This window comes from Scylla paramamosain, unplaced genomic scaffold (genome assembly GCF_035594125.1).
Source record: "Scylla paramamosain isolate STU-SP2022 unplaced genomic scaffold, ASM3559412v1 Contig20, whole genome shotgun sequence".
NCBI lineage: Eukaryota > Metazoa > Arthropoda > Malacostraca > Decapoda > Portunidae > Scylla > Scylla paramamosain.
In genome coordinates this window covers 122,501-148,707 of record NW_026973685.1, presented here as the reverse complement: position 1 = coordinate 148,707, position 26,207 = coordinate 122,501, and the positions used below count along the sequence as shown (strand labels likewise).

The 26,207-nt window shown below is 39.9% G+C and overlaps 1 protein-coding gene and 1 long non-coding RNA gene across 13 annotated transcripts in view; one reads left to right on the top strand and one right to left on the bottom strand.

Annotated features, from left to right (window-relative positions):
- Positions 1-381: 381 nt before the first annotated feature.
- On the top strand, positions 382-8,199 carry LOC135097436 (uncharacterized). Of its 3 annotated transcripts, none has more exons than XR_010265699.1 (4): positions 383-477; positions 2,703-2,864; positions 3,306-3,452; positions 7,324-8,199. It is a non-coding gene; the product is annotated as an uncharacterized LOC135097436 (long non-coding RNA). The 3 variants fall into 3 exon arrangements; XR_010265698.1 differs by having other exon boundaries at positions 7,270-8,199; XR_010265697.1 differs by lacking the exon at positions 7,324-8,199 and having other exon boundaries at positions 382-477; positions 3,306-5,205.
- A 1,261-nt stretch (positions 8,200-9,460) lies between these two features.
- LOC135097458 (uncharacterized) overlaps positions 9,461-26,207 on the bottom strand; it is a 55,507-nt gene continuing 38,760 nt past the window's right edge. For 2 of the 10 annotated variants that reach the window (XM_063999365.1, XM_063999369.1), the window contains 8 exons: positions 18,193-18,354; positions 15,719-15,825; positions 14,787-14,982; positions 14,165-14,291; positions 13,323-13,508; positions 12,900-13,022; positions 12,121-12,229; positions 9,461-11,915 (listed from right to left, as the gene is read on the bottom strand). In XM_063999365.1, the coding sequence (XP_063855435.1) occupies positions 12,928-13,022; positions 13,323-13,508; positions 14,165-14,291; positions 14,787-14,982; positions 15,719-15,825; positions 18,193-18,351 (870 nt within the window). In that variant the 5' untranslated portion in view covers positions 18,352-18,354 and the 3' untranslated portion in view covers positions 9,461-11,915; positions 12,121-12,229; positions 12,900-12,927. Of the gene's footprint in view, positions 11,916-12,120; positions 12,230-12,899; positions 13,023-13,322; positions 13,509-14,164; positions 14,292-14,786; positions 14,983-15,718; positions 15,826-16,361; positions 16,692-18,192; positions 18,355-21,075; positions 21,355-25,220; positions 25,269-25,915; positions 25,955-26,207 lie in introns of those variants that run through there. The other 8 variants (XM_063999368.1, XM_063999366.1, XM_063999364.1 and 5 more) reach the window with 8 other exon arrangements.

Below are 26,207 nucleotides of genomic sequence, written 5' to 3'. Positions count from 1 at the left end.
ATCATGCCTTTACACGCTTCAGTTACGCTCTAATAAACTCCTTTCAATAGCGAGAAAAAATGAGCTGTCAACTGCATGGCGTCTACCATCACCATGACAACGGGTCGTGAACAGCCAATCCCAGCCCGCCATTTCATCCGGGACCTCAAGATGACCACACTGATATCATACAATATAGTTTAATTTCCAGCCAAGATCAGAGTTAACTGAGACACATATGGTGGATAAAAAGCTCTTTAAAATATGGGTGTTCCGAGGGAAGTATACCACCAGGGAATGTGAGTTACATTAGTAATGGAGGAATATTTTGATTTTTTTTTTTTTTTTTTTTTTTTTGCTGGAACGCAGCAGACGAAACTAAAGGTAGAGTTACTAGTTAGTGTTTTTGTGTATATATGTGTGTGTGTGTGTGTGTGTGTGTGTGTGTCATGGAGGAGTGAACTGTGCCTGTCCTTGTGGGTGTATGACGAACCAGGCGTGAGTATTCAGCATTTCACCAAACACACCCACGCAGAGACTGGCCCTTTAAACCTTCGTCCCTTTAAATCTTACCCAAACAAACGCTTTTGGTTCGCGTAGGCAGACCAGGGCAGGCTAGCTCTCTCTGACCGCGCCATGTGACTTATTTTTTTAGGGTCATGCTCCTAATGAGAGAGTAACCCGCCGGCTAGCGGGACTGGGAGTAGGTTGGGAGCGTTAATTGGTTAAGTAACAGAATAGAAGATGAGAGAGACAATGGGATGTGTGATGGATGAGTGAGAGGGAATAGAAGGGTGTAAGCTGTTTGACGTAAGGGTGACAGGCTGAGGTGTGCGTCCGTGTGTACACGTATGTGGGTGGGTGTGGGTGACTGGTTGGGTGTGTGTGGTGGGTCAGTGTCCGTATGTATGTGTGTATTACCCTTGTGAGACCCTCTGTGTGTGTGTGTGTGTGTGTGTGTGTGTGTGTGTAGGGAGGGAGAGACACGTGAGGAAAGAAGGGAGGATGGGGGTCAGGAAAGAGAAGAGGGATGACTGGGTGGACCTCTTAAAGATAGTATTCAGAAATTACGTGTTTTCTTGACGGCTTCGCTGAGTCACTGTGTGTTAAGGAAGAGGAAGAGGAGGAGGATGAGGATATAGAAGTGATGTAAGCATAGGTAGGTTTTAAGTTAGTGTCGGTAAGGTTTAGGTGAGGTTAGTTAAGAATAGGCGATATTAGGTTAGGCTATGTAAGTTGAAGTGTGTTAGATTGTAAGGCTAAGTAAGGTTAGGTTAGGTTAAGATAGTGCGTTAGGCTAGGTAAGTTAAGGATAGGTTAGACTAGCATAGTTTAGTTTATATTAGATGAATTTACATTAACTTGCATAGGTTAGATTAGATTAGATGAAACTAAAGCAAGATTAGGATGACATAGGTTACATTAGATCATGTTAAGTTATAGTACATTAATTAGGTTAGTTAAGGTAATTGAGTTAGCAAAGGTTGCATTAGGTTAAACTAGCATAAGTGAAGAAGTTAAGTTAGATTAGGTGAGGAATTATTAGGTTAGATGAGAGGAGGTGAGGTTAGGTTAGATTAGGTTAGGTGAGGTGAGATTTGGTTAGATTATGTTAGGTGAGGTTAGGTTAGATTAGGTGAGGTGAGATTAAGTTAGGTTAGAGTGAGGCGTCTTGAAGTCATGAGAGACATTGGCAGGGGCAGAGGTGGTACCTTGCCAACTCCACCTGAGAGAGAGAGAGAGAGAGAGAGAGAGAGAGAGCAGAGGGGGGTCAGACTACTGCTTCATTAAAGGAGTCTTTAAAATTAGCTTCCCTATGTTAATGTGTTAGTTTTCATATTTATTGAGAGAGAGAGAGAGAGAGAGAGAGAGAGAGAGAGAGAGAGAGAGAGAGAGAGAGAGAGAGAGAGAGAGCAATATGGTGTAAATAAAGGGACTAAAAATGTACTTCAAATGGCTTGATTCTCTCTCTCTCTCTCTCTCTCTCTCTCTCTCTCTCTCTCTCTCTCTCTCTCTCTCTCTCTCTCTCTCTCTCTCTCTCTCTCTCTCTCTCTCAATAAATATGAAAACTAACACCTTAACATAGGGAAGCCAATCTTCATCCTCATTTACTCCCGACCCCAACCATTGCTAATATAGACATCACTTTCATCCAGTTAGAAAATAAATATTGTAAAATAACATTAGGTCTCGTCTATCATCCTCTAGTCCAGTCACCTGTTACGGACAAAAAAACTTTATGACCTTATTGCGGACATTTGTTGCGTTAATAATTGCATAATTATGGGGGATTTTAATTATCCAGTCACTCTCAAGACATCTTTATTCATTCTACAGCCACATCCAGTCTTAGAACTGGGAAGAAATTGCAAAATGTATTCTTTTTCAATGCCAACTCTACGTCTTGTAGATGGTTATAAAGGAGACTGCATGCATTGCTTCTGATGCTTCTAATTGTTTTGTTTCACAGTGAAAGGCTTTAAGTGTAGTTGGAAAATGTCATAGGAAAAAATTGTAGTTAATATTGGATGCAAAATATCAAAGTAAGATTAGCTAAAGAATTTTTAACGTTGGGAATAGTAATCCATTTATATATATATATATATATATATATATATATATATATATATATATATATATATATATATATATATATATATATATATATATATATGGGAGTATATTTTTTGTAACAGTGTGAATGATAAGATTCCATTTTTCAGTGTTGCCACGGTGACGGTGGTGGTGGGCATGATACAGATGCAGGAGGTGGAGTTTGTGCCCGATAGAGACATGCAGCTGGACAAATTGTGTTGGTCATTGGTCAGACTGGAGTTTACATGTGTACCTCCTTCACCATCATTGGTGGACACTTCACCATGAGTGTTAGTGAAATGTGCTCTCTTTCTTACTTTATTTGTATATCAGAAAAATTTAAGGCCAGTTAGTTGTCTAGACTATAAGTTTTAAAATGAAAAAATAAATCTACATATTTTTTTAAAAGCAAACAGTTAAGGCATTGTAAAGTAAAAGTCAAAATATATTTTGGTTATTATTTTTTTTTTGCAATCAATTACTTTCATGTATAATGAAATAAATACATTTATCAAACTTAATATCATATTTAATAACAGCTAGAGGTACCAATTTGCAGATGTCTATGGAAAATTTGTATGATAATCTTGTGGCCAACAAAAAAGGATACAATGAATGATGACTTATTATTGTAAGAAATCTTTCAGAGTTGTTGTTGTGTACTTCCATATTCCATGGAGACAGGTTTTTCCTTCACTTTTCAGCATTTAAAAATGTGATAATTTCAACAGGATGCTTGAGCTGTCACGGTGCTGCTGCTGCTGTCTGCCATCATCACCCTGACACAGACCACCCTGCAGACCACCTTCATCCTGGGTGCCACACGTCACTGCTGCTACAACTCAGAGCAACTGGAGCGCAAGCCAGGAAGGGAGATGGTAACTCCTCACTTAATTTGTTGTTTATTTGAGGGCCTAATGACAGACACATAATGGAATGAGTATTTGTGAATGTTTGTTTATATCTAGATACAGCATTCACATATCTTTTAAGTGCCACCTTCCAAAAACAATGTCAGCCAGAAAAATAACTGATGAATCTAATTACATTTCAAGTCAAAAAGTTTTCCTTTAACCACTTTGCTCCAGATGCTTAAAAACATGCGTTGCTCACATACATGGCGTCACGTAGGCTCGTGAGTGGTAACTTATCTAATTTCTAATAATTTCTAATATAATTTCTGTGTGTGTGTGTGTGTGTGTGTGTGTGTGTGTGTGTGTGTGTGTGTGTGTGTGTGTGTGTGTGTGTGTGTGTTTTATGTATGAGTGACACTGGCCAAGGGCAACAAAAATCCAATAAAAAAATATGCCCACTGAAATGGCAGTCCCATAAAAGGGTCAAAGCAGTGGTCAAAAGTTGATGAATAAGTGTCTTGAAACCTCCCTCTTGAAGGAATTCAAGTCATAGGAAGGTGGAAATACAGAAGCAGGCAGGGAGTTCCAGAGTTTACCAGAGAATGGGATGAATGATTGAGAATACTTGTTAACTCTTGCATTAGAGAAGTGGACAGAATAGGGGTGAGAGAAAGAAGAAAATCTTGTGCAGTGAGGCCATGGAAGGAGGGGAGGCATGCAGTTAGCAAGATCAGAAGAGCAGTTAGCATGAAAATAGCGGTAGAAGACAGCTAGAGATGCAACATTGCGCCGGTGAGAGAGAGGCTGAAGACAGTCAGTTATGTTTGTGTGTGTGTGTGTGTGTGTGTGTGTGTGTGTGTGTGTGTGTGTGTGTGTGTGTGTGTGTGTGTGTGTGTGTGTGTGTGTGTGTGTGTGTGCGCTGATGCAGCTGAGAAGGTTGCCTTATGATAATTATTGACAAATGAAGGTAATAGATGCGCATGTCATTACTACTTTTATAAGTGTGTGTGTATGTGTGTGTGTGTTATGTACACACACACACACACACACACACACACACACACACACACACACACACACACACACACACACACACACACACAAAGAGAAGTAATAGACACGCATCCTTTACCTTCATTCATCAATAATTGTCATAAGACGACCTTCCCAGCTGCATCATTACACACACACACACACACACACACATACACACTTACACACCACGTAGTGTAGTGGTTAGCACGCTCGGCTCACAACCAAGAAGGCCCAGGTTCGAATCCCGGGCACGGTGAGGCAGATGGACAAGCCTCTTAATGTGTAGCCCCAGTTCACCTAGCTACAACAAGGTACAGGATGTAACCCGAGGTGATGTGACTTCGCTGCCCCGGTGTGTGGTGTGTCATTGGCCTCAGTCCTACCCAGAGATCAGTCACCATGAGCTCTGAGCTCATACACACACACACACACACACACACACACACACACACACACACAGAGAGAGAGAGAGAGAGAGAGAGAGAGAGAGAGAGAGAGAGAGAGAGAGAGAGAGCAAAATGGCAATGAATGAAACAGGGAGGAGGGGGAACTGTGTGTGAATGAAAACATCATCTACATGAAACATTTGATTGATTATAAAGCACATGTGCATCATATATAGTCATGAATGTGGAGGAACAGCGGAGTGAGTGATCAACCACAGAAAGGAGAGAGTCGGACATGCGGAGAGAATGGAAGGGGAACAATTTGAGAAGATAAGCATGCAAATACATAAATATAAGGTGGAATAACAGTGTTTGGTGGGAAGATGAAAGAGAGATGCCTGTTTATGAAGCAAAATGGTTGTGCAAGAGAGGAATGATTGGAAAACCATTCCCACCATAGCCAACAGACCTTACACCATATTTTTACAAACCACAGCATCTCTTTTCATCCATTCTGTGTGTCTTCTCTTCTCTCTCTCTCTCCACTCTTAATGCTGCTGTGGGTCTCTGGGCTGGAGTACATCAGAGAAAGATTGACACAGACTTATATATGAGAGGATGTTGTCTGTAACTATGCTATGGGGACATTGCAAGTTTGTGGGCTGTAGTGAATGAATAAGTGTGTCCTCTATAGCATACTTAAAAACCACACTCTCACATGGAAATCAATCTCTCTCTCTCTCTCTCTCTCTCTCTCTCTCTCTCTCTCTCTCTCTCTCTCTCTCTCTCTCTCTCTCTCTCTCTCTCTCTCTCTCTCTCTCTCTCTCTCTCTCTCTCTCTCTCTCTCTCTCTCTCTCTCTCTCTCTCTCTCTCTCTCTCTCTCTCTCTCTCTCTCTCTCTCTCTCTCTCTCTCTCTCTCTCTCTCTCTCTCTCTCTCTCTCTCTCTCTCTCTCTCTCTCTCTCTCTCTCTCTCTCTCTCTCTCTCTCTCTCTCTCTCTCTCTCTCTCTCTCTCTCTCTCTCTCTCTCTCTCTCTCTCTCTCTCTCTCTGTCTGTCTGTCTGTCTGTCTGTCTGTCTGTCTGTCTGTCTGTCTGTCTGTCTGTCTGTCTGTCTGTCTGTCTCTCTCTCTCTCTCTCTCTCTCTCTCTCTCTCTCTGAAACAAATTAAAAACTTTCTATCTCTCTCTCTCAATCACATTTCAATTTCTGTACTTAGTCACAATCACACAGTATATGTCTGTTAATTTCAACTTTACTTTCAGGTTACCTGTCTTGTCTGATGTGCAATCTTGCTACGTGGGCGATCAACATTTAAAAATAGCAATGTGGTGTCTTCCTTAATGCAAATAGTCTCTTGGCCCAAAAAACTTGTGATGTCAAACACTAACTTCTCTTAAATCTTACTAAAATGTATGCGTATCACTTTCTGATTTCATCCCAGTGGCACACAAACCAAAATACCTGAGTATGGAGATGGCTGGACTACCTCCTTTGGCCACCCCTGTTATATCTTAATTTCCCACTGTCTTTCCTGTGTGCTGGTTAAGCTACTCACTGCTGAAGTCCCTGGAAACTAGGTAGAATAATTTAGAATGACATGGTTAAGTTAATGCTGATAAAATCTCATTTGTAATATTCAGGAAGATTGAATTATTCTTCCTCTGTTGAAGCAAATGATATAACATTGACTAGAAGCTTTCACAATATTTATAAGCTTTCTTGTATCAGAGATCTTTTGAAAATCCAACCATTAATTTGTAAATACTTGTATAGTGTAGCTGGCATGAGGGTTGCAGTCTTCATTATTTACTAGTGGACAAGCAACAAGTGATGGTGTGGCTCTGAGCCACTGTTTAAGGGTAGGAAGTTGCAAATGCTCACCTAACAATTGCACCTTAGTAGAAAAACACAAACAGGAAGTTTATGCAAGTTTTTATCCTTATATAAAATGTTGTATTGCATCAAACCTCCATACATTACTGTCTCTATCCAGTATGAGACCGGTGTTCAGGAAGCACAAGCATGTGCTGAATAACAAGAAGCCGTCATTGGTGAAGGTGACAACATTTCATCTATTTATACATACTTTTTATTATTAAAGCTTATCTTATAATTATTTCTGAAGAGATTGACTAATTTTTGTAGTATTTATGACTTAGAACTATGATAAAGCTATGAATTGATATAATTCCTGATTTGTTTTATCTTTTCATTATCCTTCCTTTGTTAATTGAGCATTTTATATTACTTAGCTTAAAAATGCAAGAACGGTTCAGAAGTATCCAACCTTGGGCTAAGGGCCAAAATTATGGTATCATTCAAAATGTCCTTCAAAGAAAGCCCTTTGTAATCCAACACACTTAGCCCATTAATCCTTCCATTTCTCATCAATTTGTTCAACATTCATATTTTTCCCTTATAGGGTTGAACAATTTTCATGGGTTCAGAGCAAAAGGCTTCCTCATTCCTCCCCAAGGTATTCTCGGATGGTAAGCAGGTTTGACTCTGGAGCAAACCTGACCAAGGGCTACTGCCCAAGGCTACAGAGGTTCCTCTCCCTGAGGCTGAATGCACCATGTGAGATGGTTCTGTTATGTGGATGAATGTCATGGTGGATAGCAGTGCCACCACATTCCTACAATCATCCATCACTCCACTGCTCAAACGCTTCTGCAACCAATGATAGGTATGCTGCCACATTCTGCATGGTCTCCTTGGCTCTCAGATAAGGATACTGTCAACAGGTTTGGGATTGCCAAAAAATCATAAGGAGCTATGTCTGAAAAGTCCAGAGAGAGAGAGAGAGAGAGAAAGAATGAGCAAGAGAAAGAGTAGGATGAAGCAAAGGAAGAGTCAAGAGGGAGGAAGAGAGAGTAGGACAAGAAAAAACAGAACAAATAAATCCCCTACACGTCTTGTCTCCATTCACACAAGCCATGAAAAGCTTGTCCATCCCTGAGTGCTCAGAAGCAGTGTTCCACTGATGATGTGGAAACTTGAGACACCCAATCATTTAATGGGCTTTAGTAGGTTTTGTCACCAGTCTTCTGTGTGTCACTGACTACATTTTGAAATTTTTATCTGTTCTATTTAATTTTGTGTGTATGTACACAATGTTTATGGTCAATAAACTATTTATAAAACTATTTATCTGTGTGAGTAAGATAAAAGCAGTTATTGTTATTATTATTATTATTATTATTATTATTATTATTATTATTATTATTATTATTATTACACATTTTCCTCCTTGTATTTAAATATTATTATTATTATTATTATTATTATTATTGTTATTATTATTATTATTATGAATTGTTCTTGTTTATAAATAAAATACTGTAACTGATTATTATTTTTTTTTATTCATTTAGACTCTCTCTCTCTCTCTCTCTCTCTCTCTCTCTCTCTCTCTCTCTCTCTCTCTCTCTCTCTCTCTCTCTCTCTCGAATAAAATGACTGGTGAGGAACTCTAATAATTAAAGTGCTAAAAATTCCATTAAACTACGAGAAATAAGACAAATAATTAATGACACACCTAATAACACAAACAAGGAGTAATAAACAAAACTTAAGCCAGAAAACACAAAAAGATAAAACTATCATATAAAGAAATACGAAGTTAAAAAAAAAATCATGAATATCAAATAAATAACTCACATATAATCAATAAACACGTAAGGAACAGTAAATAAACAATTAAGCCGTTCATTGCAAGGGCCACAGTCAGAAAGTGAAAAAAAAAAAAAAAATGCTTAGTTAAATACCGAGGCTAAATAAAACAAGGAATTAGACAAATGACAAATAATTAATAAACAAACTCATAAGGAATAATGAATAAACAAAAATTAAGCCAGGAAGACTATTATAATTATTGCAAGGAGACGATATGTATGTATGTATTGTATGTAATTCGAGGTTAAAATGGCTCAAATCTGACCCAACAGCAGGCCATAAGTGAAGGTGTTCCTCAAGGCAGGGAAGGGGGGGGAGCAATGAATAGGGGAGGGGCTATAAACTATTGGGGGGATAACAGTCCCAATGACTATTAATTAATGACGCATCCAGTTTAGCGTGTGTGTATATTTCGCGTTGTGATAATTTAAAGGTTTTCTCGCGTTTTTATCTTTATTTATTTATTGATTTATTTATTTTATTTATTTATTTTATTTTTTTGGCAGGTGTTATATTTGTTGAATGTTTTAAGTAACTGTGGCTCATTGCATCAAAACTCCATTCATTACCTTCGTGGGAAGGTTCAATTTGGCAAGGTTTTTTTTCGCATTTTGGGTTTTGTAGTAAATTATGCATTTTCTCATTTTTCTTTGCTGGTATTGTCCCTTCCACGCCATATATGACTGGAAAGTTGGGGGCGCCTTCCCCCCCCCACCCTCCACTGCTACGTTTTTTTCTTAATCAGTCAGTCAACCAATCAATCAATCCCTTCATGAATCATACCCATTTCCAGGTGTCACCACCACCCATAGATCTCTCATTCTGTCATGTATGAACAAGTGCTAAGGGCAAGCTGAACAAGTACAAAGGGCAAGCCAGCTGTCTTTTAATATTCTTGCCTGAAATAACATTACAAATGAGGGTCTATTAATCATCCATTAAATAATCCATTTTTATTGCTTTCTCATTCTTCTTGCTCTGTGTATTGTTAAATTGGATGGTTATATCATTGTCCCTTCCTGTGTTTTAGTGTGCCATTACCTGTCCTCTCTTCCAGCTGATATTTAGTTTGTACTAAAATAGACTGGCATAACTTTACAATTTATACACAAATAACAACATAAACCAATAATGCATTGATATTATGCATGATAGGAGTGGACATTTCCACTCTACATCATTAATGAATGCATGATGAGACGCACACTATTACAAAGCTAATGAGTTCAATACAAACACTCAATAACAATTTCAATAACTTTATTAAAAATAGCAATCTTTATAAATCATAAAACCAGAAAACTTTAAGAACCTGGGGCTATAACATCAAATGCACAATAATGCAAACACTTTTTACACACACACACACACACACACACACTCTTTAATGACATTTCCTAATATACAGTATAATTCCAAACAGAGAGAGAGAGAGAGAGAGAGAGAGAGAGAGAGAGAGAGAGAGAGAGAGAGAGAGAGAGAGAGAGAGAGAGAGAGAGAGAGAGAGAGAGAGAGAGAGAGAGAGAGAGAGAGAGAGAGAGAGAGAGAGAGAGAGAGAGAGAGAGAGAGATGAACTACCTGGGGTCATAAATGCAAAGTAGAGGTATCAGTCAGGCAAAGCATAGTGCTTGCCTGTCTCATATGGAATGTAAAAACATGGCTTCATATCATTCCAGACCTGGGATTATGGCCAAAAGTTACCAAGCAGTGCTGAGCAAAATCCAGTAGAGTAATATTCAGTATCATTGAATTACTGACAAAGTAAAGATCATTATGTGCAATGATACTCACTACCTAGGAGCATTTCAGGTTACTACCAAGAGTCTGACCATGCTGGCAGGGATGGTTAGGCTACAACACATTACATACTTCTCCATTCAAATCAGTCAGCTGATTAAATGGTGAGTTAAACCATTTTGATCATCTAAATTATCATATTAAGGCATTGGATGAGACCTGGACAGCTTGGGTCAACACCATTCATAGGTACTCCACTACTCTGTGGGAGACACTTGATTGTGGCAAGAGTCATCACAATACCAAACACCATCCTTGACAAAGCACAGCATGGCCCACTCATCCACAGGAACCCAGCCATCTCTAAGGAGCAAATCAATGCTGCCCAGTGTCACTCCTCATCACTTTTAGGGAATAAGAAGTAGATCCCACCCCAGCACCATCTTTACATAGAATATAATACAGAGGATAGAGAAGGAATACAAACAGGGCACATGGTATGGTATAGAACACCAACCCTCACTTTTGGAAAACCCCAGCCACTCAGTAGGAGACCAGCCAGTCACCATGGCTATCACCTGGGGATTCTTAGGAACAGGTGTTAGGTATAGAATGAGAGATAGAGAAAACTCCCAATACATTTCAAGTCTATACGCAATACAATTTCAAGTCTACATAGATAGACAAAAAAGTGTTCATGAATTAAATGCAATATTGTAAGTTTTAAATGTTATGTGGTACCTTAGATAGATGGACAGGTCACTTGAGAAGAGAAAATAAGAAATGTCTTAGGAAGAGTATTTTGTCATATGTATGAATATATATGACTGTATGACATAGATGACTGGTGAAGTAGATTTTGTCCCTTATCAGAGTGGTTGTGTAGCTGAAACAAATTAATGATTATCAAAACTGAGACACATTTGAGCTGATTGGTGAATTACAGTTTCAGAGTGGATACGGCATACACTGGGATGATAAAACTACTGCAGTCATAAAGTACATGAAAAAATACTGTGGGGAGGAATGTAAAGCAGTAAAATATGCAACAAAAGAAAGAAAGAAAGAAAGAAAGAAAGAAAGAGAGAGAGAGAGAGAGAGAGAGAGAGAGAGAGAGAGAGAGAGAGAGAGAGAGAGAGAGAGAGAGAGAGAGAGAGAGAGAGAGAGAGAGAGAGAGAGAGAGAGAGAGAGAGAGAGAGAGAGAATGATGTGACATGACATCTTTAAGTACAAATGAGTATATAGTAACCATACACTGATACTTGTCCCCTTATACAGTGATAAGTTTACCCAAACACAATGGACACGGATGGAACTTTTGGAGGCTAAAGTGCTCCAGGTGACTGGTGGACTCCATTTCATTGCGGAGGTCCAGGATTCTCTGCACAGTTGGGCTTTTGGTGTCAGTGGAAGTGGTGGCAGTGTGGCAGCAGTAACAGTTTTGGTCTTTCTATGGGCAAGTTCTGTAGGATTCATATTCTCCCTCCTCATGAGGGACATCAGTGTGAAGGGTCAACAGAGCATCAATTCCCTCCTCAGGCAAAGAATGATGGATGCAATTTTCTGTTTCTTGTTGTTGCTCCACCTTTTCAGAGTGCTTGAGGCGCTCGTCAGCCACCTTTCCACTGCTGGTGGGTGTCTCAGACTCACTGGTTCCTGTTCCACATCAAGAGTGTTAGCAGATGCCATTTGTATTTCATCTACTTAGTACATTACATCATTACATAAATAACTGGTGTTATCTGATATTAAAGTGCTAATGAGCAACATGCCACAGAAATCTATTTATTTCAAGAAAATTATGAAGATAATAATAATGTTTTGTTGCACTTCATAAGATGGCTCAGTTTTTACTACTCACCAACACTGCTAATGATAGCAACTGAACTCTTAAGGACGCTGCTTATCTTCTCGAGCTGCTCAAGGTCATGATCTGCTTCCTTTTCCTGCACCAGCTTTGATATCAAATCCTGCAGGAAACAACTGTGTTAATTCACATTTTGAATAAATCTAATAGATGAAATTTCACTTACAACACCTTATGTGTCTCTGGTGACTCATGGAGGACAGATACATCACCTGAGACTAAATGGTCAGTGAAGAAGTTGACCCTTGATCCTGGCTAATCACATTAAGTACATTAAACACTCCTGTTAACTAATAAATGAGGGGTAGATTTCTCTGGAAGATTACATTACACTACTTCCCTGGCATTTGAAAACATTTTGCTCTACATGAACTCATATGGAAGCTTTGCTGCAACATTAAATCTCAGCTAGATGCCAGATGGTGTAGCCTCCATCACAGAGCAAGGTAATGATATGAAGGCTTAGTACTTTGGTTAACACCTGAATAAGAACCGTTTGAGATGCAGCAGAGATCACTAACCTGCCAGCAATTGAATAAGAAGTGTGTGAGATGCAGCAGAGATCACTAACCTGCCAGCAATTGAATAAGAAGTGTGTGAGATGCAGCAGAGATCACTAACCTGCCAGCAATTGAATAAGAAGTGTGTGAGATGCAGCAGAGATCACTAACCTGCCAGCAATTGAATAAGAAGTGTGTGAGATGCAGCAGAAATCACTAATCTGCCATGACAATTGAATAAGAAGAGTGTGAGATGCAAAAGAGAGCACTAACCTGCTGAGTGGTTTTGCTTCATTTCCTCTCATTCATGATGGAGGCTGGCAAGGTCTAACTGGCGTTCTCGAGCTTGCTGCTTCATCACTCCTCGCTGCAACTGGTAGATGGTGATGTAGTCACCTGAAAAAGGATAAAATTCTTCATTAAAAGACCAAGGAAATGGCATACAGTAAACAGTAAACACTTCCTCCACTTCACTTTTACAGATGATTCAGTTGCAGCTTCTATTCAAGCTCAGTTCCTCCCAATCTTGTTGTTTCTCCTGATAAAACAATAAGTTTGTTTCTCTCAACTTTTCTTATTACAGCCTCAATAAACAAATCCAATAACAATGCTTTTATTTTGTTATTAATTAAAAAAATTGAGCATCAGTGAGGAAAAATTATTTGCTTTATTATTAGAGAATATAAACTTTCTTACCTTTTGGTTCAGTTATGACATCTTCAGACAACTTTTCATGAGCAAGAGATTCTCCCAGCAGTTTGTTATACTTATCCCTCTCACAGTCTAGCTGAACCTGAAGACTGCTGCACTCACTCTCCAACCTGCTAACCTCAGATGTCAGTGTAGCCACTTGACCCAGCAATTTCCCCTTGGTATCTGTACCTGGAGGTGAAAAATTGATGCAACAGAGGACCAGACAAGAATGACCAATGGAAGTAATTAGACGTAATGTAAGAAGTGGGTATAAGACTAAGGGAAATAGAAGGGCAATGGAGAGAGGGTTAGATGCACCAGAAATGTCTGTGGAGCCAGGAAAAATTTAAACTTGTAACAGAGATAACTAAGAGCAACTGTGAATGAATAAATGTGATGTGGCCTCAACCCATGAATGGGAAAATGCAAAAGCAGCACCTCAGACACCAGGACCATGATGACTGGCAGCTCCCAAAATTAGCTGCTGGCTTTTGTACTCCTAGTCACCACAGGAGGCTCATCCACAGCTAATCCTATCAGCTGATCATCTTGGGTGAAGTAATTGTTTATCAGTCTGGCTGTTGAGTCCTGATGCAGAGATGTGTGTGTGTGTGTGTGTGTGTGTGTGTGTGTGTGTGTGTGTGTGTGTGTGTGTGTGTGTGTGTGTGTGTGTGTGTGTGTGTGTGTGTGTGTGTGTGTGTGTGTGTGTGTGTGTGTGTGTGTGTGTGTGTGTGTGTGTGTGTGTGTGTGTGTGTGTGTGTGTGTGTGTGCACTTTGGAAAGCCTCCCTCCATGGAGAATGTCAGTTTGATATACAAATATATATTCATGTGGATGGTAGCTCACATTTAGCTTCTGAGTTCTCACATGAAGAGGTGCCATCCTTGTCTTTTTCCTCTGAGGGAGTGACTTTATACTCTGTGATAAGTGCATGCAGCTCACTATTCTGTCTTGTGACGTCTTTGATTTCTATCTGTGAAAGACACAAGAAGGCAGTAAGTTAACTTGTTTAACATGCCACATCATTTTATATATATTATGCCAAGTTTAAACAGGAAAGCCTCACCAGAAGCATCAACTAAAGACCAAAGTGATTAACAAATCTTTCACTTTACCAGCCTTAATGACAAAAGCTGCTGATGTAGCATCCCATCCATATCCTGCATTTTTACACCTTCATGATTCCCACACTGCATCATTTGTTCATGTCTTAAAGACACGGTCATGACAGAGTAGTCCTCACACTCCTGTCAGTGCTCTTCTGCATACACTTGAGCCTTGCACACTCCAAGCATTCCTTCCACTCATCCTTCTACATCTAAAGCACCATAGTACTCTCCACCCATTTTTAAGGAAACTGTCTCCATGCATAAACAAACACACAACCTCACGTACTCCATGTATTGTTTTCAGTAATGATTAATCTTACAAAGTAAACCAAACTAATATACAAAGACACTTGTGGTACCTTTGAAAGTTTGAGCTTATCTTCTAGTTGTTTAATCAGCTCTGTCAACGTGATATTTTCTTGAGCAAGGTGGTCGTGGCTCAGGCCATTCTCTTCAAAGTGGCTGTGGTTGTGGACCGTCACCAGCTGACCACTAAGGGACTCTGTCTTCTCCCACAACACAGTGATCTCGCGCTCTTTCTGCAACGCCTCCTGCCTGGTGAACAGCGTGGCAAGTGCACATACATTAGAACAGTGTGTGACCAATATGACGCCTCCATTCTACATTGCCATGACAAGAATACAGGACTTTACTGAACATAAACCAATGACGCCTCCATTCTACATTGCCATGACAAGAATACAGGGCTTTACTGAACATAAACCAAGGATTCCCTCCTCCTCTCTCTAAGGGTTATGGTTCTCTCAACAGTTACAGCGTGGTGTGAGAGATGCAGTGCTGTCAAGGCTTTACTATTTACAGGAAGCAACACACCAATAAATAAATGTTACTTTGGAAATGAAACTGAATAATCAAAGGCTTTATATCTCATGAACTTCCCTTCTTTAATAAACTGTCTTCAAGCTGACAGACTCCAGTAGTATTGCATCTTAGGAATATTCTACAGCTGATTTCATAATAACTGCTCTCTAAAACTGACTACATGCCTCCTTCCCTGCCTCCTATAGACTCTACTCAACAATTGTTGTTATTCTGTTCATGCTGGTGTGACAGTTAACCAGTATATTAATTCCTTAGTTATGTACACTCTAGAATGGTGGTTCATTTTATCTACCAGTGATTGGAATTCCCACCTTGTAAGTATTACATTATTATTTGTTGATTGGTACCATTTGTATGCAATCAGAGAAAGATTTCAATATAAAAACATATCCATGTTACTGTTACCTTTCACAATGTAAACCAAAATGAAAGCTACATAAATTCTTACTTTAGATTTGTTGTCATTTCATTTAATGATGTAATTTCTTGGTTCTTGTGCTTTTTCAAGTGCAGTCCCTTTTCTGGTTTCTCAGTCAATTCTAATTTCTTATTGCTCTGTGGAAAAACAGAAAGTGCACATATTTAGGATGAACTGATTCAATAGTATTGGTGTTGACAATTTCTGCAGGAAGTTTATTCCATATATTTACTATACGATTAAAGAAAAAATGTTTGGCCTTGTGGGATTTAAAACGTTTGGGTATAATCTTGAATCAATTATTTCTTGTTAGGTAGAATGAATGAGGAGGAGGAGGAGGAGGAGGAGGAGGAGGAGGAGGAGGAGGAGGAGGAGGAGGAGGAGGAGGAGGAGGAGGAGGAGGAGGAGGAGGAGGAAGAAGGAGGAGGAGGAGGAGGAGGGAGAAACAAAGATAGGAGGGAAGGAAGAAAGGAAGAAAAGGGAATAAGAGATTAATAGAGAGAGAGAGAGAGAGAGAGAGAGAGAGAGAGAGAGAGAGAGAGAGAGAGAGAGAGAGAGAGAGAGAGAGAGAGAGAGAGAGAGAGAGAGAGAGAGAGAGAGAGAGAGAGAGAGAGAGAGAGAGAATGATGTGACATGACATTTTTAAGTACAAATGAGTATATAGTAACCATACACTGATACTTGTCCCCTCATACAGTGATAAGTTTACCCAAACACAATGGACACAGATGGAACTTTTGGAGGCTAGAGTACTCCAGCTGACTGGTGGACTCCATTTCATTGAGGAGGTCCAGGATTCTTTGCACAGTTGGGCTTTTGGTGGCAGTGGAAGCGGTGGCAGTGGTGGTAGTGGCAGCAGTAACAGTTTTGGTCTTTCTATGGGCAAGTTCTGTAGAATTCATATTCTCCTCATGAGGGACGTCACTGTCAAGGGTCAACACAGCATCAATTCCCTCCTCAGGCAAAGAATGATGGATTGATGATTGAGAATACTGGTTAACTCCTGTGTTAGAGAGGTGGACAGAATAGGGGTGAGAGAAAGAAGAAAGTCTTGTGCAGCGATTTGTGCAGCGATTAATTTTTGCACTGTTTTTCTTTTGTTACCCTTGTCCTTTCTCCTTACTTATTAATCATCCAATTATTATTATACTGTATTCAAACTTTGAAACATACCCCTCTATTCTTTGGTGTGTTTTTCAAAATATTTTCATCATACTGAGAGAGAGAGAGAGAGAGAGAGAGAGAGAGAGAGAGAGAGAGAGAGAGAGAGAGAGAGAGAGAGAGAGAGAGAGAGAGAGAGAGAGAGAGAGAGAGAGAGAGAGAGAGATAATAGACCAGACGATAAGGAATAAGGAGAAAGAGGAGAAGGAGGAGGAGGAAGAAGGAGAGGAGGAGGAGGAGGAGGAGGAGGAGGAGGAGGAGGAGGAGGAGGAGGAGGAGGAGGAGGAGGAGGAGGAAGTGAAGCTTAAGGAAGATGCTTTGAAGAGAGAGAGAGAGAGAGAGAGAGAGAGAGAGAGAGAGAGAGAGAGAGAGAGAGAGAGAGAGAGAGAGAGAGAGAGAGAGAGAGAGAGAGAGAGAGAGAGAGAGAGAGAGAGAAGAGGAAAAGGAGAGAAAGGACATGAATTAATAAAAGACTCCTTCAGGTTTGTCTTCCCCTTTGAAGGATATATTATGGAAAGACACACAGGGAATAAATAGAGAACATGATTTTGGTATATGAACAGAGATGACAGAAAGAAGGAGAAAAGAAGTTAAAAAATTCTCAGATGCAAACATCAAATATTAACTAACATAACTCAGTCCACTTAATGATTATAAACAGACATTATAATTGTTCTCCCACTGCAGGGTTTCTGTTCCCCTGCACCACCATTGAGGAGGAGAAGCGGGTGTGTTCGGGAGGCAAGAGGAAGCTGTTCTGTAAGGATTTTGTCAACAATGGAGAAATGTTGTGTCTCTTGGCCACTGCCTCTGCCCTTCTTGTCATTCTTTCCCTGGTAAGTGGTGATGGTCTTTTGTTGGTCTCTCTCTCTCTCTCTCTCTCTCTCTCTCTTGTGTGTGTTATTTTATTTATTTATTTTATTTCTTTTACCTGAAGGTTAACACTTTCTCATACTGGTGTTAGGTTCATCAGTCAGTCTTTTTTTTTTTTTGTTTATTCATGCATTTATTATACCAGATTAGGGTGTTCCCAGTAGTACTCTCTCTCTCTCTCTCTCTCTCTCTCTCTCTCTCTCTCTCTCTCTCTCTCTCTCTCTCTCTCATATTCTCTACATGCTCCAATGAAAAACTAACTTGGTACAAGACTGAATGATGAAAATGCAAAACTGTGTATGTGTGTGTGTATTTGTGTGTGTGTTTTACTTATTTATTTATTTATTATTTTCATTATTTTTTTTACTTGAGCATTTAATGCATTTCTTATACCAGGTTAGTGTTCCCAATAATACGTACTCACTCTCTCACTCTGTGTGTGTGTGTGTGTGTGTGTGTGTGTTATTTACCTCCCACAGGTGCACTATCTGATGTGTCTTGCTGCCAACTATGCCCACATCAAGGATCACGGCAAGCTGATGGAGCTGCAGGAGATGCAGTTCCTTCACGAGTCTGAGATGTCCACGCTGCCCAAGGACCGATTCTGAAGCTGGGGAGGCCACGAACATCACCTGTGATATGACACGGTGGTACACGTCAGGAAAAGATGAGGATGTGGAGTTACAAAGTTAAAGAAAAGACATGGTGTTGCAAAATGTAGACCAAAGATAAGGATGAAATATAAGGCATGGAATTATAAAACCTAGACCAGTGATAATAGTAACATTAAGGACCAAATATAGGACATGGTATTACAAAATCTAAACAAGAGATAAGGACACATTATTACAGACACACAGAGGCTTCACTTAAATGCTTCAGTTCTTCATCCTGACTATTTTTTAAATTCAAATGTTTCTCCACTGTTACTTATAATAGTAATCAGGATAGGACAAGAAATAATGGGTTCAAGCATTGCAATTAGATTTAAAAAAAGATAAAAAGGAACTGGCTCTCAAAGAGAGTGTTGGATGACTAGAACAGACTCAGTAATCAGACTGTTAGTGCTGAGTAAATCTATGGATAGGGATGACAGGTGAAAATAGGTAGGTATTATTTATACAAAGGACTGCCATGTGTAGGCCTGATGGCTCCATTATTTTCATATCTTTTGATGTTGTTAGGGCTGAGTCATTAAGGAGCTTTAGAAGTGGACCAGCCAAATTTATGGATGAGGATAATAGGTGAAAGTAAGTAAGCACGTTTTGTACAAGGACCACCAAATGTAAGCCTGATGGCTTCCTGTACCAACCCTTGTGCTCTTGTGTTTTTATCAATATTAATAGAAATGATGACAACAGCAGTAAAAAGTTAGTTAACAAACTGCTAGGAAAGTTAACAGAGTTGTCAAGGGTGTCACAATGATTCCTGTGATAATTTGATAATGATTCTGTCTGTATTGGAAAAACACCGCTGAGAACCTGGATAATCATCTCTGTGGTCTGTGAAAAGTTGTCACCATGGGGCAGTGAAGCATTTAAGATTATGAACCTCATTAAACCATACTGGGAGATCATCACACTTGCTATTGTTACAGATATACATGCACATCTCTCTCTCTCTCTCTCTCTCTCTCTCTCTCTCTCTCTCTCTCTCTCTCTCTCTCTCTCACTGTGGTAAACATAACTCTATTTATACATACATATGTATAGACAGACAGACAGACTTTCATGCAGTAAAACCTACAGGTTTTACTGCAAATTTATGTCTTGCCAAAAATATATAAGATAAACAAGCCACATAAGCAGTGTCCTTGTTTTCTGAAGTGAAGGTGGATGCACTGGATACAAAAATAATAATAAATAAATGAGTAAATAAATAAATAAATAAATAAATAACAAGAATAAAAAAAAATACCACTGACTGATATACTAGCTTTGTTCTGTGGTAGTGGTAGTGGTGGTGATGCCCTAAAGTTGTGGTGTGTGTGTGTGTGTGTGTGTGTGTGTGTGTGTGTGTGTGTGTGTGTGTGTGTGTGTGTGTGTGTGTGTGTCTGGTAATGTTTATTTTTGGGTAGAGAAAAAATTTTTTTATTTTGTATTTTGGGAGTTCTTTTGCTGCATTGCAAGAATATTTATTTAATGATTTAGAATATTGTGGACTACAATTATTAATGGACTACTGCTGTGGATATTTTTTTGTATTTTAGTTTTTGTTTTAGTTTTGTTTGCTGTAATATGATTGTGTAGTCAATAAATCTATCTATCTATCTATCTATCTATCTGTGTGTGTGTGTGTGTGTGTGTGTGTAGGCGTGTGTGTTTTGAGTTCACACTGTCCTCTCATAATGTATTTTTCTATTCTCCTGTGTATTGTCTGCCTATTGAAGCTCCACTCCAAACTGCACAGCATACTCATGAGAAGCTTGATATTTGAACAATATTCATGCATCAATTGTTTCTGGTTTGCTTGTTATCATTCATTATTGCTTTTTCATGATCGCTGTTCCTCTGAAGTGTTTTATATTATCTACTTATTTGAACAGCATTATTAGATCTCTCTCTCTCTCTCTCTCTCTCTCTCTCTCTCTCTCTCTCTCTCTCTCTCTCTCTCTAGTTATCTATCTATCTTTATCATCTCTCTCTCTTTCTCTCTCTAGTAATCTATCTATATATCTTTCCTAGATTTCCCTCTCTCTATTTTTTTCTCTCTCTAGTAATCTATCTATCTGTGCATCTATCCATCACTGTTTGCCTCACATTCCATCATATTCCAGTGCAGACAGGTACTCCAATACTTCACTACACAACATTACATCCTTTCCCAGTCTTGCCTCCATCCACAGTTTGTCAACATAATGTTGCCAGTTCCTTACAACAATTTTGAGCTTTTGATGTGCCTCATAAACTTTGTAACCATCACTTGTATACATCAGTACCACTAGCACCATTTCATCTGCCTTGTCCATGAATCTATCTTGCTTCTCTTTAATATACCAGGCCAGCAATATCACACAGAACAGCCCAGACAAGGCACTACAGACTATACACACACACACACACACACACACACACACACACACACACACACACACACACACACACACACACACACACACACACACACACACACATTCACACTCTCAATCCTGTCAGCCCCTGGTGGGAAGGAATAGCAGTAGTAATGGTAGTCTATCTATCTATTTATCTATGTACCTGGCTAGCTTAAACAAAGTAGCACACACACACACACACACACACACACACACACACACACACACACACACACACACACACACACACACACACACACACACACACCACGTAGTGTAGTGATTAGCATGCTCAGCTCACACTCAAGAAGGCCCGGGTTCAAATCCAAGGTGCAGCAAGCCAAATGGGTGAGCCTCTTAATGTGTAGCCCCTGTTCACCTTGCAGCAAGTAGGTACGGGATGTAACCCGAGGGGTTGTTACCTCGCTGTCCTGGTGTGTGGTGTGTGAGTGGTCTCAGTCCTACCCAAAGATCGGTCACTATAAGCTCTGAGCTCTTTCCATAGGGTAATGGCTGGCTGGGTGACCAGCAGACGACCGTAGGTGAATGACATCATTTATACTTGCAGCCATGTTGGTTCCTGGTGGAGAATAGCAGTAGCGGTAGTCTATCTATATGTCTATCTATCTATATACCTGGCAAGCTCAAGCAAAGCATCACACACACACACACACACACACACACACACACACACCAACCCTGTTGGCCCCTGGTGGAAAGGGACAGCCTTGTGGACCAACCTGCTGCACCCCAGGAGCTTAGACACACCACAGCTAGCCACACACTTCCATTTTACTCAATTCTTATATATATATTTCTATCAGTGGAGACATTTTTGCTTTGCTTTCTTATTAAGGTAAACTTTCCCATGGCTAATTCCTTCCTAGATTGTTTTTTTAACATACATTCTTGAAATTATATAAAATGTTCATACCTCTCTACATGTGTGTGATTCTGTGGATCTATAATCTATAAATGATTTTAATGCATTGCTCTTTCTGTGTGTGTGTGTGTGTGTGTGTGTGTGTGTGTGTGTGTGTGTGTGTGTGTGTGTGTGTGTGTGTGTGTGTGTGTGTGTGTGTGTGTGTGTGTGTGTGTGTGTGTGTGTGTGTGTGTGTGTGTGTGTGTGTTTACCTAGTTGTGGTTTACGGGAGGGGAGTAATCTCATAGTATCCCATCTCTATATCTATCCAGTTTGGTCTTAAAAGCATGGACAGTTATGGCATTGACAACGTCTTCACTGAATTCATTCTATTTGTTCGCGCTTCTGTGTGTGTGTGTGTGTGTGTGTGTGTGTGTGTGTGTGTGTGTGTGTGTGTGTGTGTGTGTGTGTGTGTGTGTGTGTGTGTGTGTGTTTACTGAAGGCTAACAATAACAAGGGCATAGTTTTCCTATGTGAATTTTGGCGGTGGTGGTGGTCAGCAAATCACAAAAGGGCAAGGCATCTCACTTTCACTTGAGGAGATGAGTGATGTTACTGTTGTTAGGAAGGCTATAATACTTGGTGCAGTATCTTTGTATAAAGCTTGTATGTACCCATGTATGGTATGTATACAGTTTTGTATGTATATGTTAGTACACATGTGGTCCTGAAGGATGTATAGACCTGTAAGTGTTTTCTGCCTGTCCCACACGTAAAGTTTAACAGCAGCAGCAGTAACAGCAGACCCTCTAACTGCTTACATCAACATTTCCTCTCCCATACAATACACCTCACACCTTCTACAACACCTTAACTCAGTCCTCCCTTGCCTGCTAACTCCACAACTACAACCACTACCACAAACACTACCCTGTACATACCACACCACAATCCCTGATGCATTAAGTTCCAATACCCACATCCATACATCCAAACACCTTGACAGAGACTATTGCCAACATTGCACCAATCTTGTATCAGTGTCTGTTCATAATGGGACTGTACCTCTGCCGGTACCTGTATATATGATAACTTGCCATCAACGAATCCCTCCCTCCTTCCCTGGACCATTGATGGACCACAAACTAGGCCTATATTCTGAAACACTCCTGTGCTGCACCTCCACTACTTTCCAAAGGCTCTATTTGAAGTTGCATGAGACTTTAACAATGTTTTTAAGGTTCTAGTGACAGATTAACAAGATTTCTACATTATTAACAGGAAAAACACTCTTGAGAACCTAGCTAATCATCTCTGTGGGCTTTGAAAATAGTCATGGTGAATCTACCTGGGTTTTCAAGTCTGTTTCTATTACTTTTAGTGACAGATTAACAAGATTTTACATCAACAACAAGAGAAACACTTGAGAACCTAGCTAATCATCTTTGTGCCCTTGGAAAATAGTCATGGTGAGAGAGAGAGAGAGAGAGAGAGAGAGAGAGAGAGAGAGAGAGAGAGAGAGAGAGAGAGAGAGAGAGAGAGAGAGAGAGAGAGAGAGAGAGAGAGAGAGAGAGAGAGCAAAGTGGTTCAGAATACTGGCCCCAAATGTTATTATTGTAACTACCAGCAGATATAAACAATGCTCTCTGTTGCTCAGCCCACAATTAACTGCCCTGCCTGTCTGCCTATCTATATCTAGTCCTTTCCTAGCTCTTTTGATATGATTTCTCAGGTGGCCCATTGCTGCCTCTGGTCACCTCTCACTGCTCACTCTAAGAAACACCTTTATTATGAACAATGGTAGATGAATGTGTGTGTGTGTGTGTGTGTGTGTGTGTGTGTGTGTGTGTGTGTGTGTGTGTGTGTGTGTGTGTGTGTGTGTGTTGGTCACCTGAGCTTCATTATTTAACAGTCTGCTGCGTGTCAATGCTAACTAGAGGCTTATAGTGTGTGTGTGTGTGTGTGTGTGTGTGTGTGTGTGTGTGTGTGTGTGTGTGTGTGTGTGTGTGTGTGTGTGTGTGTGTGTGTGTGTGTGTGTGTGTGTGTGTGTGTGTGTGTGTATGTTACGACACTGTACACAGTCACTATTAGTGCTGGGCTTGGCTTGATGACATTTCATCTGGCTTGTGTTTGAACAGTCCAGTAAGGACTGTTTTAGTAGTTCACTAAAATATCTACCTTCACTCTCACTATGATATCTATCACTCTTCATTCCCACCCTCACTAATACTTCACCCTCACCCTTACTCGTTCACTCTTACTATCACTATAATCATCTATCACCCTCACTAACAGCATCATATTTCTCTCCTTTTAGTGTCAATATCAATCATGTTTATTTCATTAAACATTAAATCTTTTGAAAGTAAGGTTTAGTGTCAGAAAAACACTTCTATTTCTCTTCCTTTGAGTGTCACAGTGTTTTTATATACATGACAGCAAAAACCACACTGAAAACTTATTGGCATTGTTTTCATGATACAAAGGTAGAGTGTGTTTATAATGTTATCAGTGAGTACAATCTGGCATCAGAACAATGCTCACGTTTTTCTCTTTTTTTAAGTGTGGTATTCCTTTTTAAATATATGTGAGAGCAATAATCAGGTCACTCTGGCTAGTGACAAATTTCTGCATACCAGGGTATGTCTAATATAACACCAATATATTCAGAGGCACAAATACGTAATAAGTGACACAAATGTGATAATTTTCAAGGCCTTTGTGTCTCCAATGACAACTTTGTGCATGCCAGGATGTATGATCATATTCCAAAACAATCCTGTACTGCACCTTCTCTACTTTTAAAAGGCTCTAGTTGAAGCTACATGGGTTTTTAAGGGTATTTTTATGGTTTTAGTGACAGAGTAACAAGATTTCTATATTCTTAACACGAAAAACATTCTTGAAAACCAATCTGATTATCTCTGTGGCCTTGAAGAAGAGTTGGGGTGAGAGAACAAGGCATTCCTGAATATGGGTCTCAATGGTAGCACTCTCTGAGGCAAAAATATGTAAAATGTAACACAACTTTCACCAGAGTCTTCAAAGCCAAAAAAAGTTTGACTGGAAAGGCATTGTACAGAATGACTACAATGATAATACTTCTGTGTTGAGAAGTGCAATATTCTTGTGGTGTCTGTGAGCACAGCACAATAAACTTGTATAGGAGAAAAAGCCAAGCAACATACGTATTACTGTATTGTGTTGTGTTCTGTGATGTTCTGTGACGTGCTGTTTTGTGCTGTCATGTGCCACCACTACTGATGTGATGCCCAGCACCCCTCTTCATTACACTGTGTTCCTGTGCAATGTGCTGTAATGTGTCATTAGTGATGTGAGCACCAGCAGCATCACCATCTGTGACATGGTGTTGTGTGCTGTCACCACTGATGTGACACCCAGCAAGCAACTTTATGTTGGGTTCTGGGCAGCGGGTCCAGCACTGATGTGTACAGCAGCACAGATCCCTTGTGTATGTGTGTGTGTGTGTGTGTGTGTGTGTGTGTGTGTGTGTGTGTGTGTGTGTGTCACTGGAGGCTGGAAGGCCAAGCTGGGCTGGGGTGAACAAGACAAGAATAGTTTACCTGGCTGTTTGTTCCTTTACTTGAAGGGTACATACAGTGTGCCAGCAACAAAGCCACAACATATTCTCAGCAATGAAAGATCAGGTTATTCAGAGTGGGAAATGTTCTAAGCATATTCATATCTTAATGTCCTGTGACTTCTAAGCCATGGCATTAAAAGTATTTCACCACAGAATATTTCCAACTTAGAATGATTTGATCTTTCATTTCTGAAAATATGAGTTTCCTGCCAGGACACCTGTACATCCAAACTGTTCCATACATCAATACTTCTATATGGGAAACTATACTTTTTGATGTCTCTTCTACAAGCACTCCTCTTCACCCTCTTTCCATGTCCTCTACTGTGTGTGTGTGTGTGTGTGTCTATATATATATTTCTAAAACTACTATTGATATTATACAGTGCCAATGACAATCTAGACTCTCAAAACAAAGTACCTTGTTTTCTGACCTTTTGTTTTTTAATAAGAGTATCATGACAAAGGGTTCCTCTTTGGCATCCATCTGGCTACTGGTGCTGGTGGTGCCCACACAAAACAGGAAAAATTACTGTAAACACCACCTCAACTTTTTCTCTTATTTCACGGGCCCCCTGCCGCCCCCCACGTGACCCCCGGGTAGTCATGACGCCCCTGCTGTCCCTGGGTACTGAGAAATGCCTTCAATAACAAAGGAAAGCGTAATAACCTCACCATTTGTAAAATCTCAGATGTCTGGCCGAGTCCAAGTGTTCGAGTGAATATGGCGCTAGCTTCGTCTTTATTTTTATTAGTTTTTCGTATTTCCTGCTTGTCTATGTGTGTATTTTTTATTTTGTTGTGTTTTTTGGATGTCCATATTTACTGGGAAATTCCTCTAATAAGGAAAGAAGCGTAATAATCTCATCATTTGTAAGATCTCAAATCCTAGTGTTCGGGTGAATGTGGCTGCTGGCTTCGTATTTATTTTTATTATAGTTTATCGTATTTTCTACACACACACACA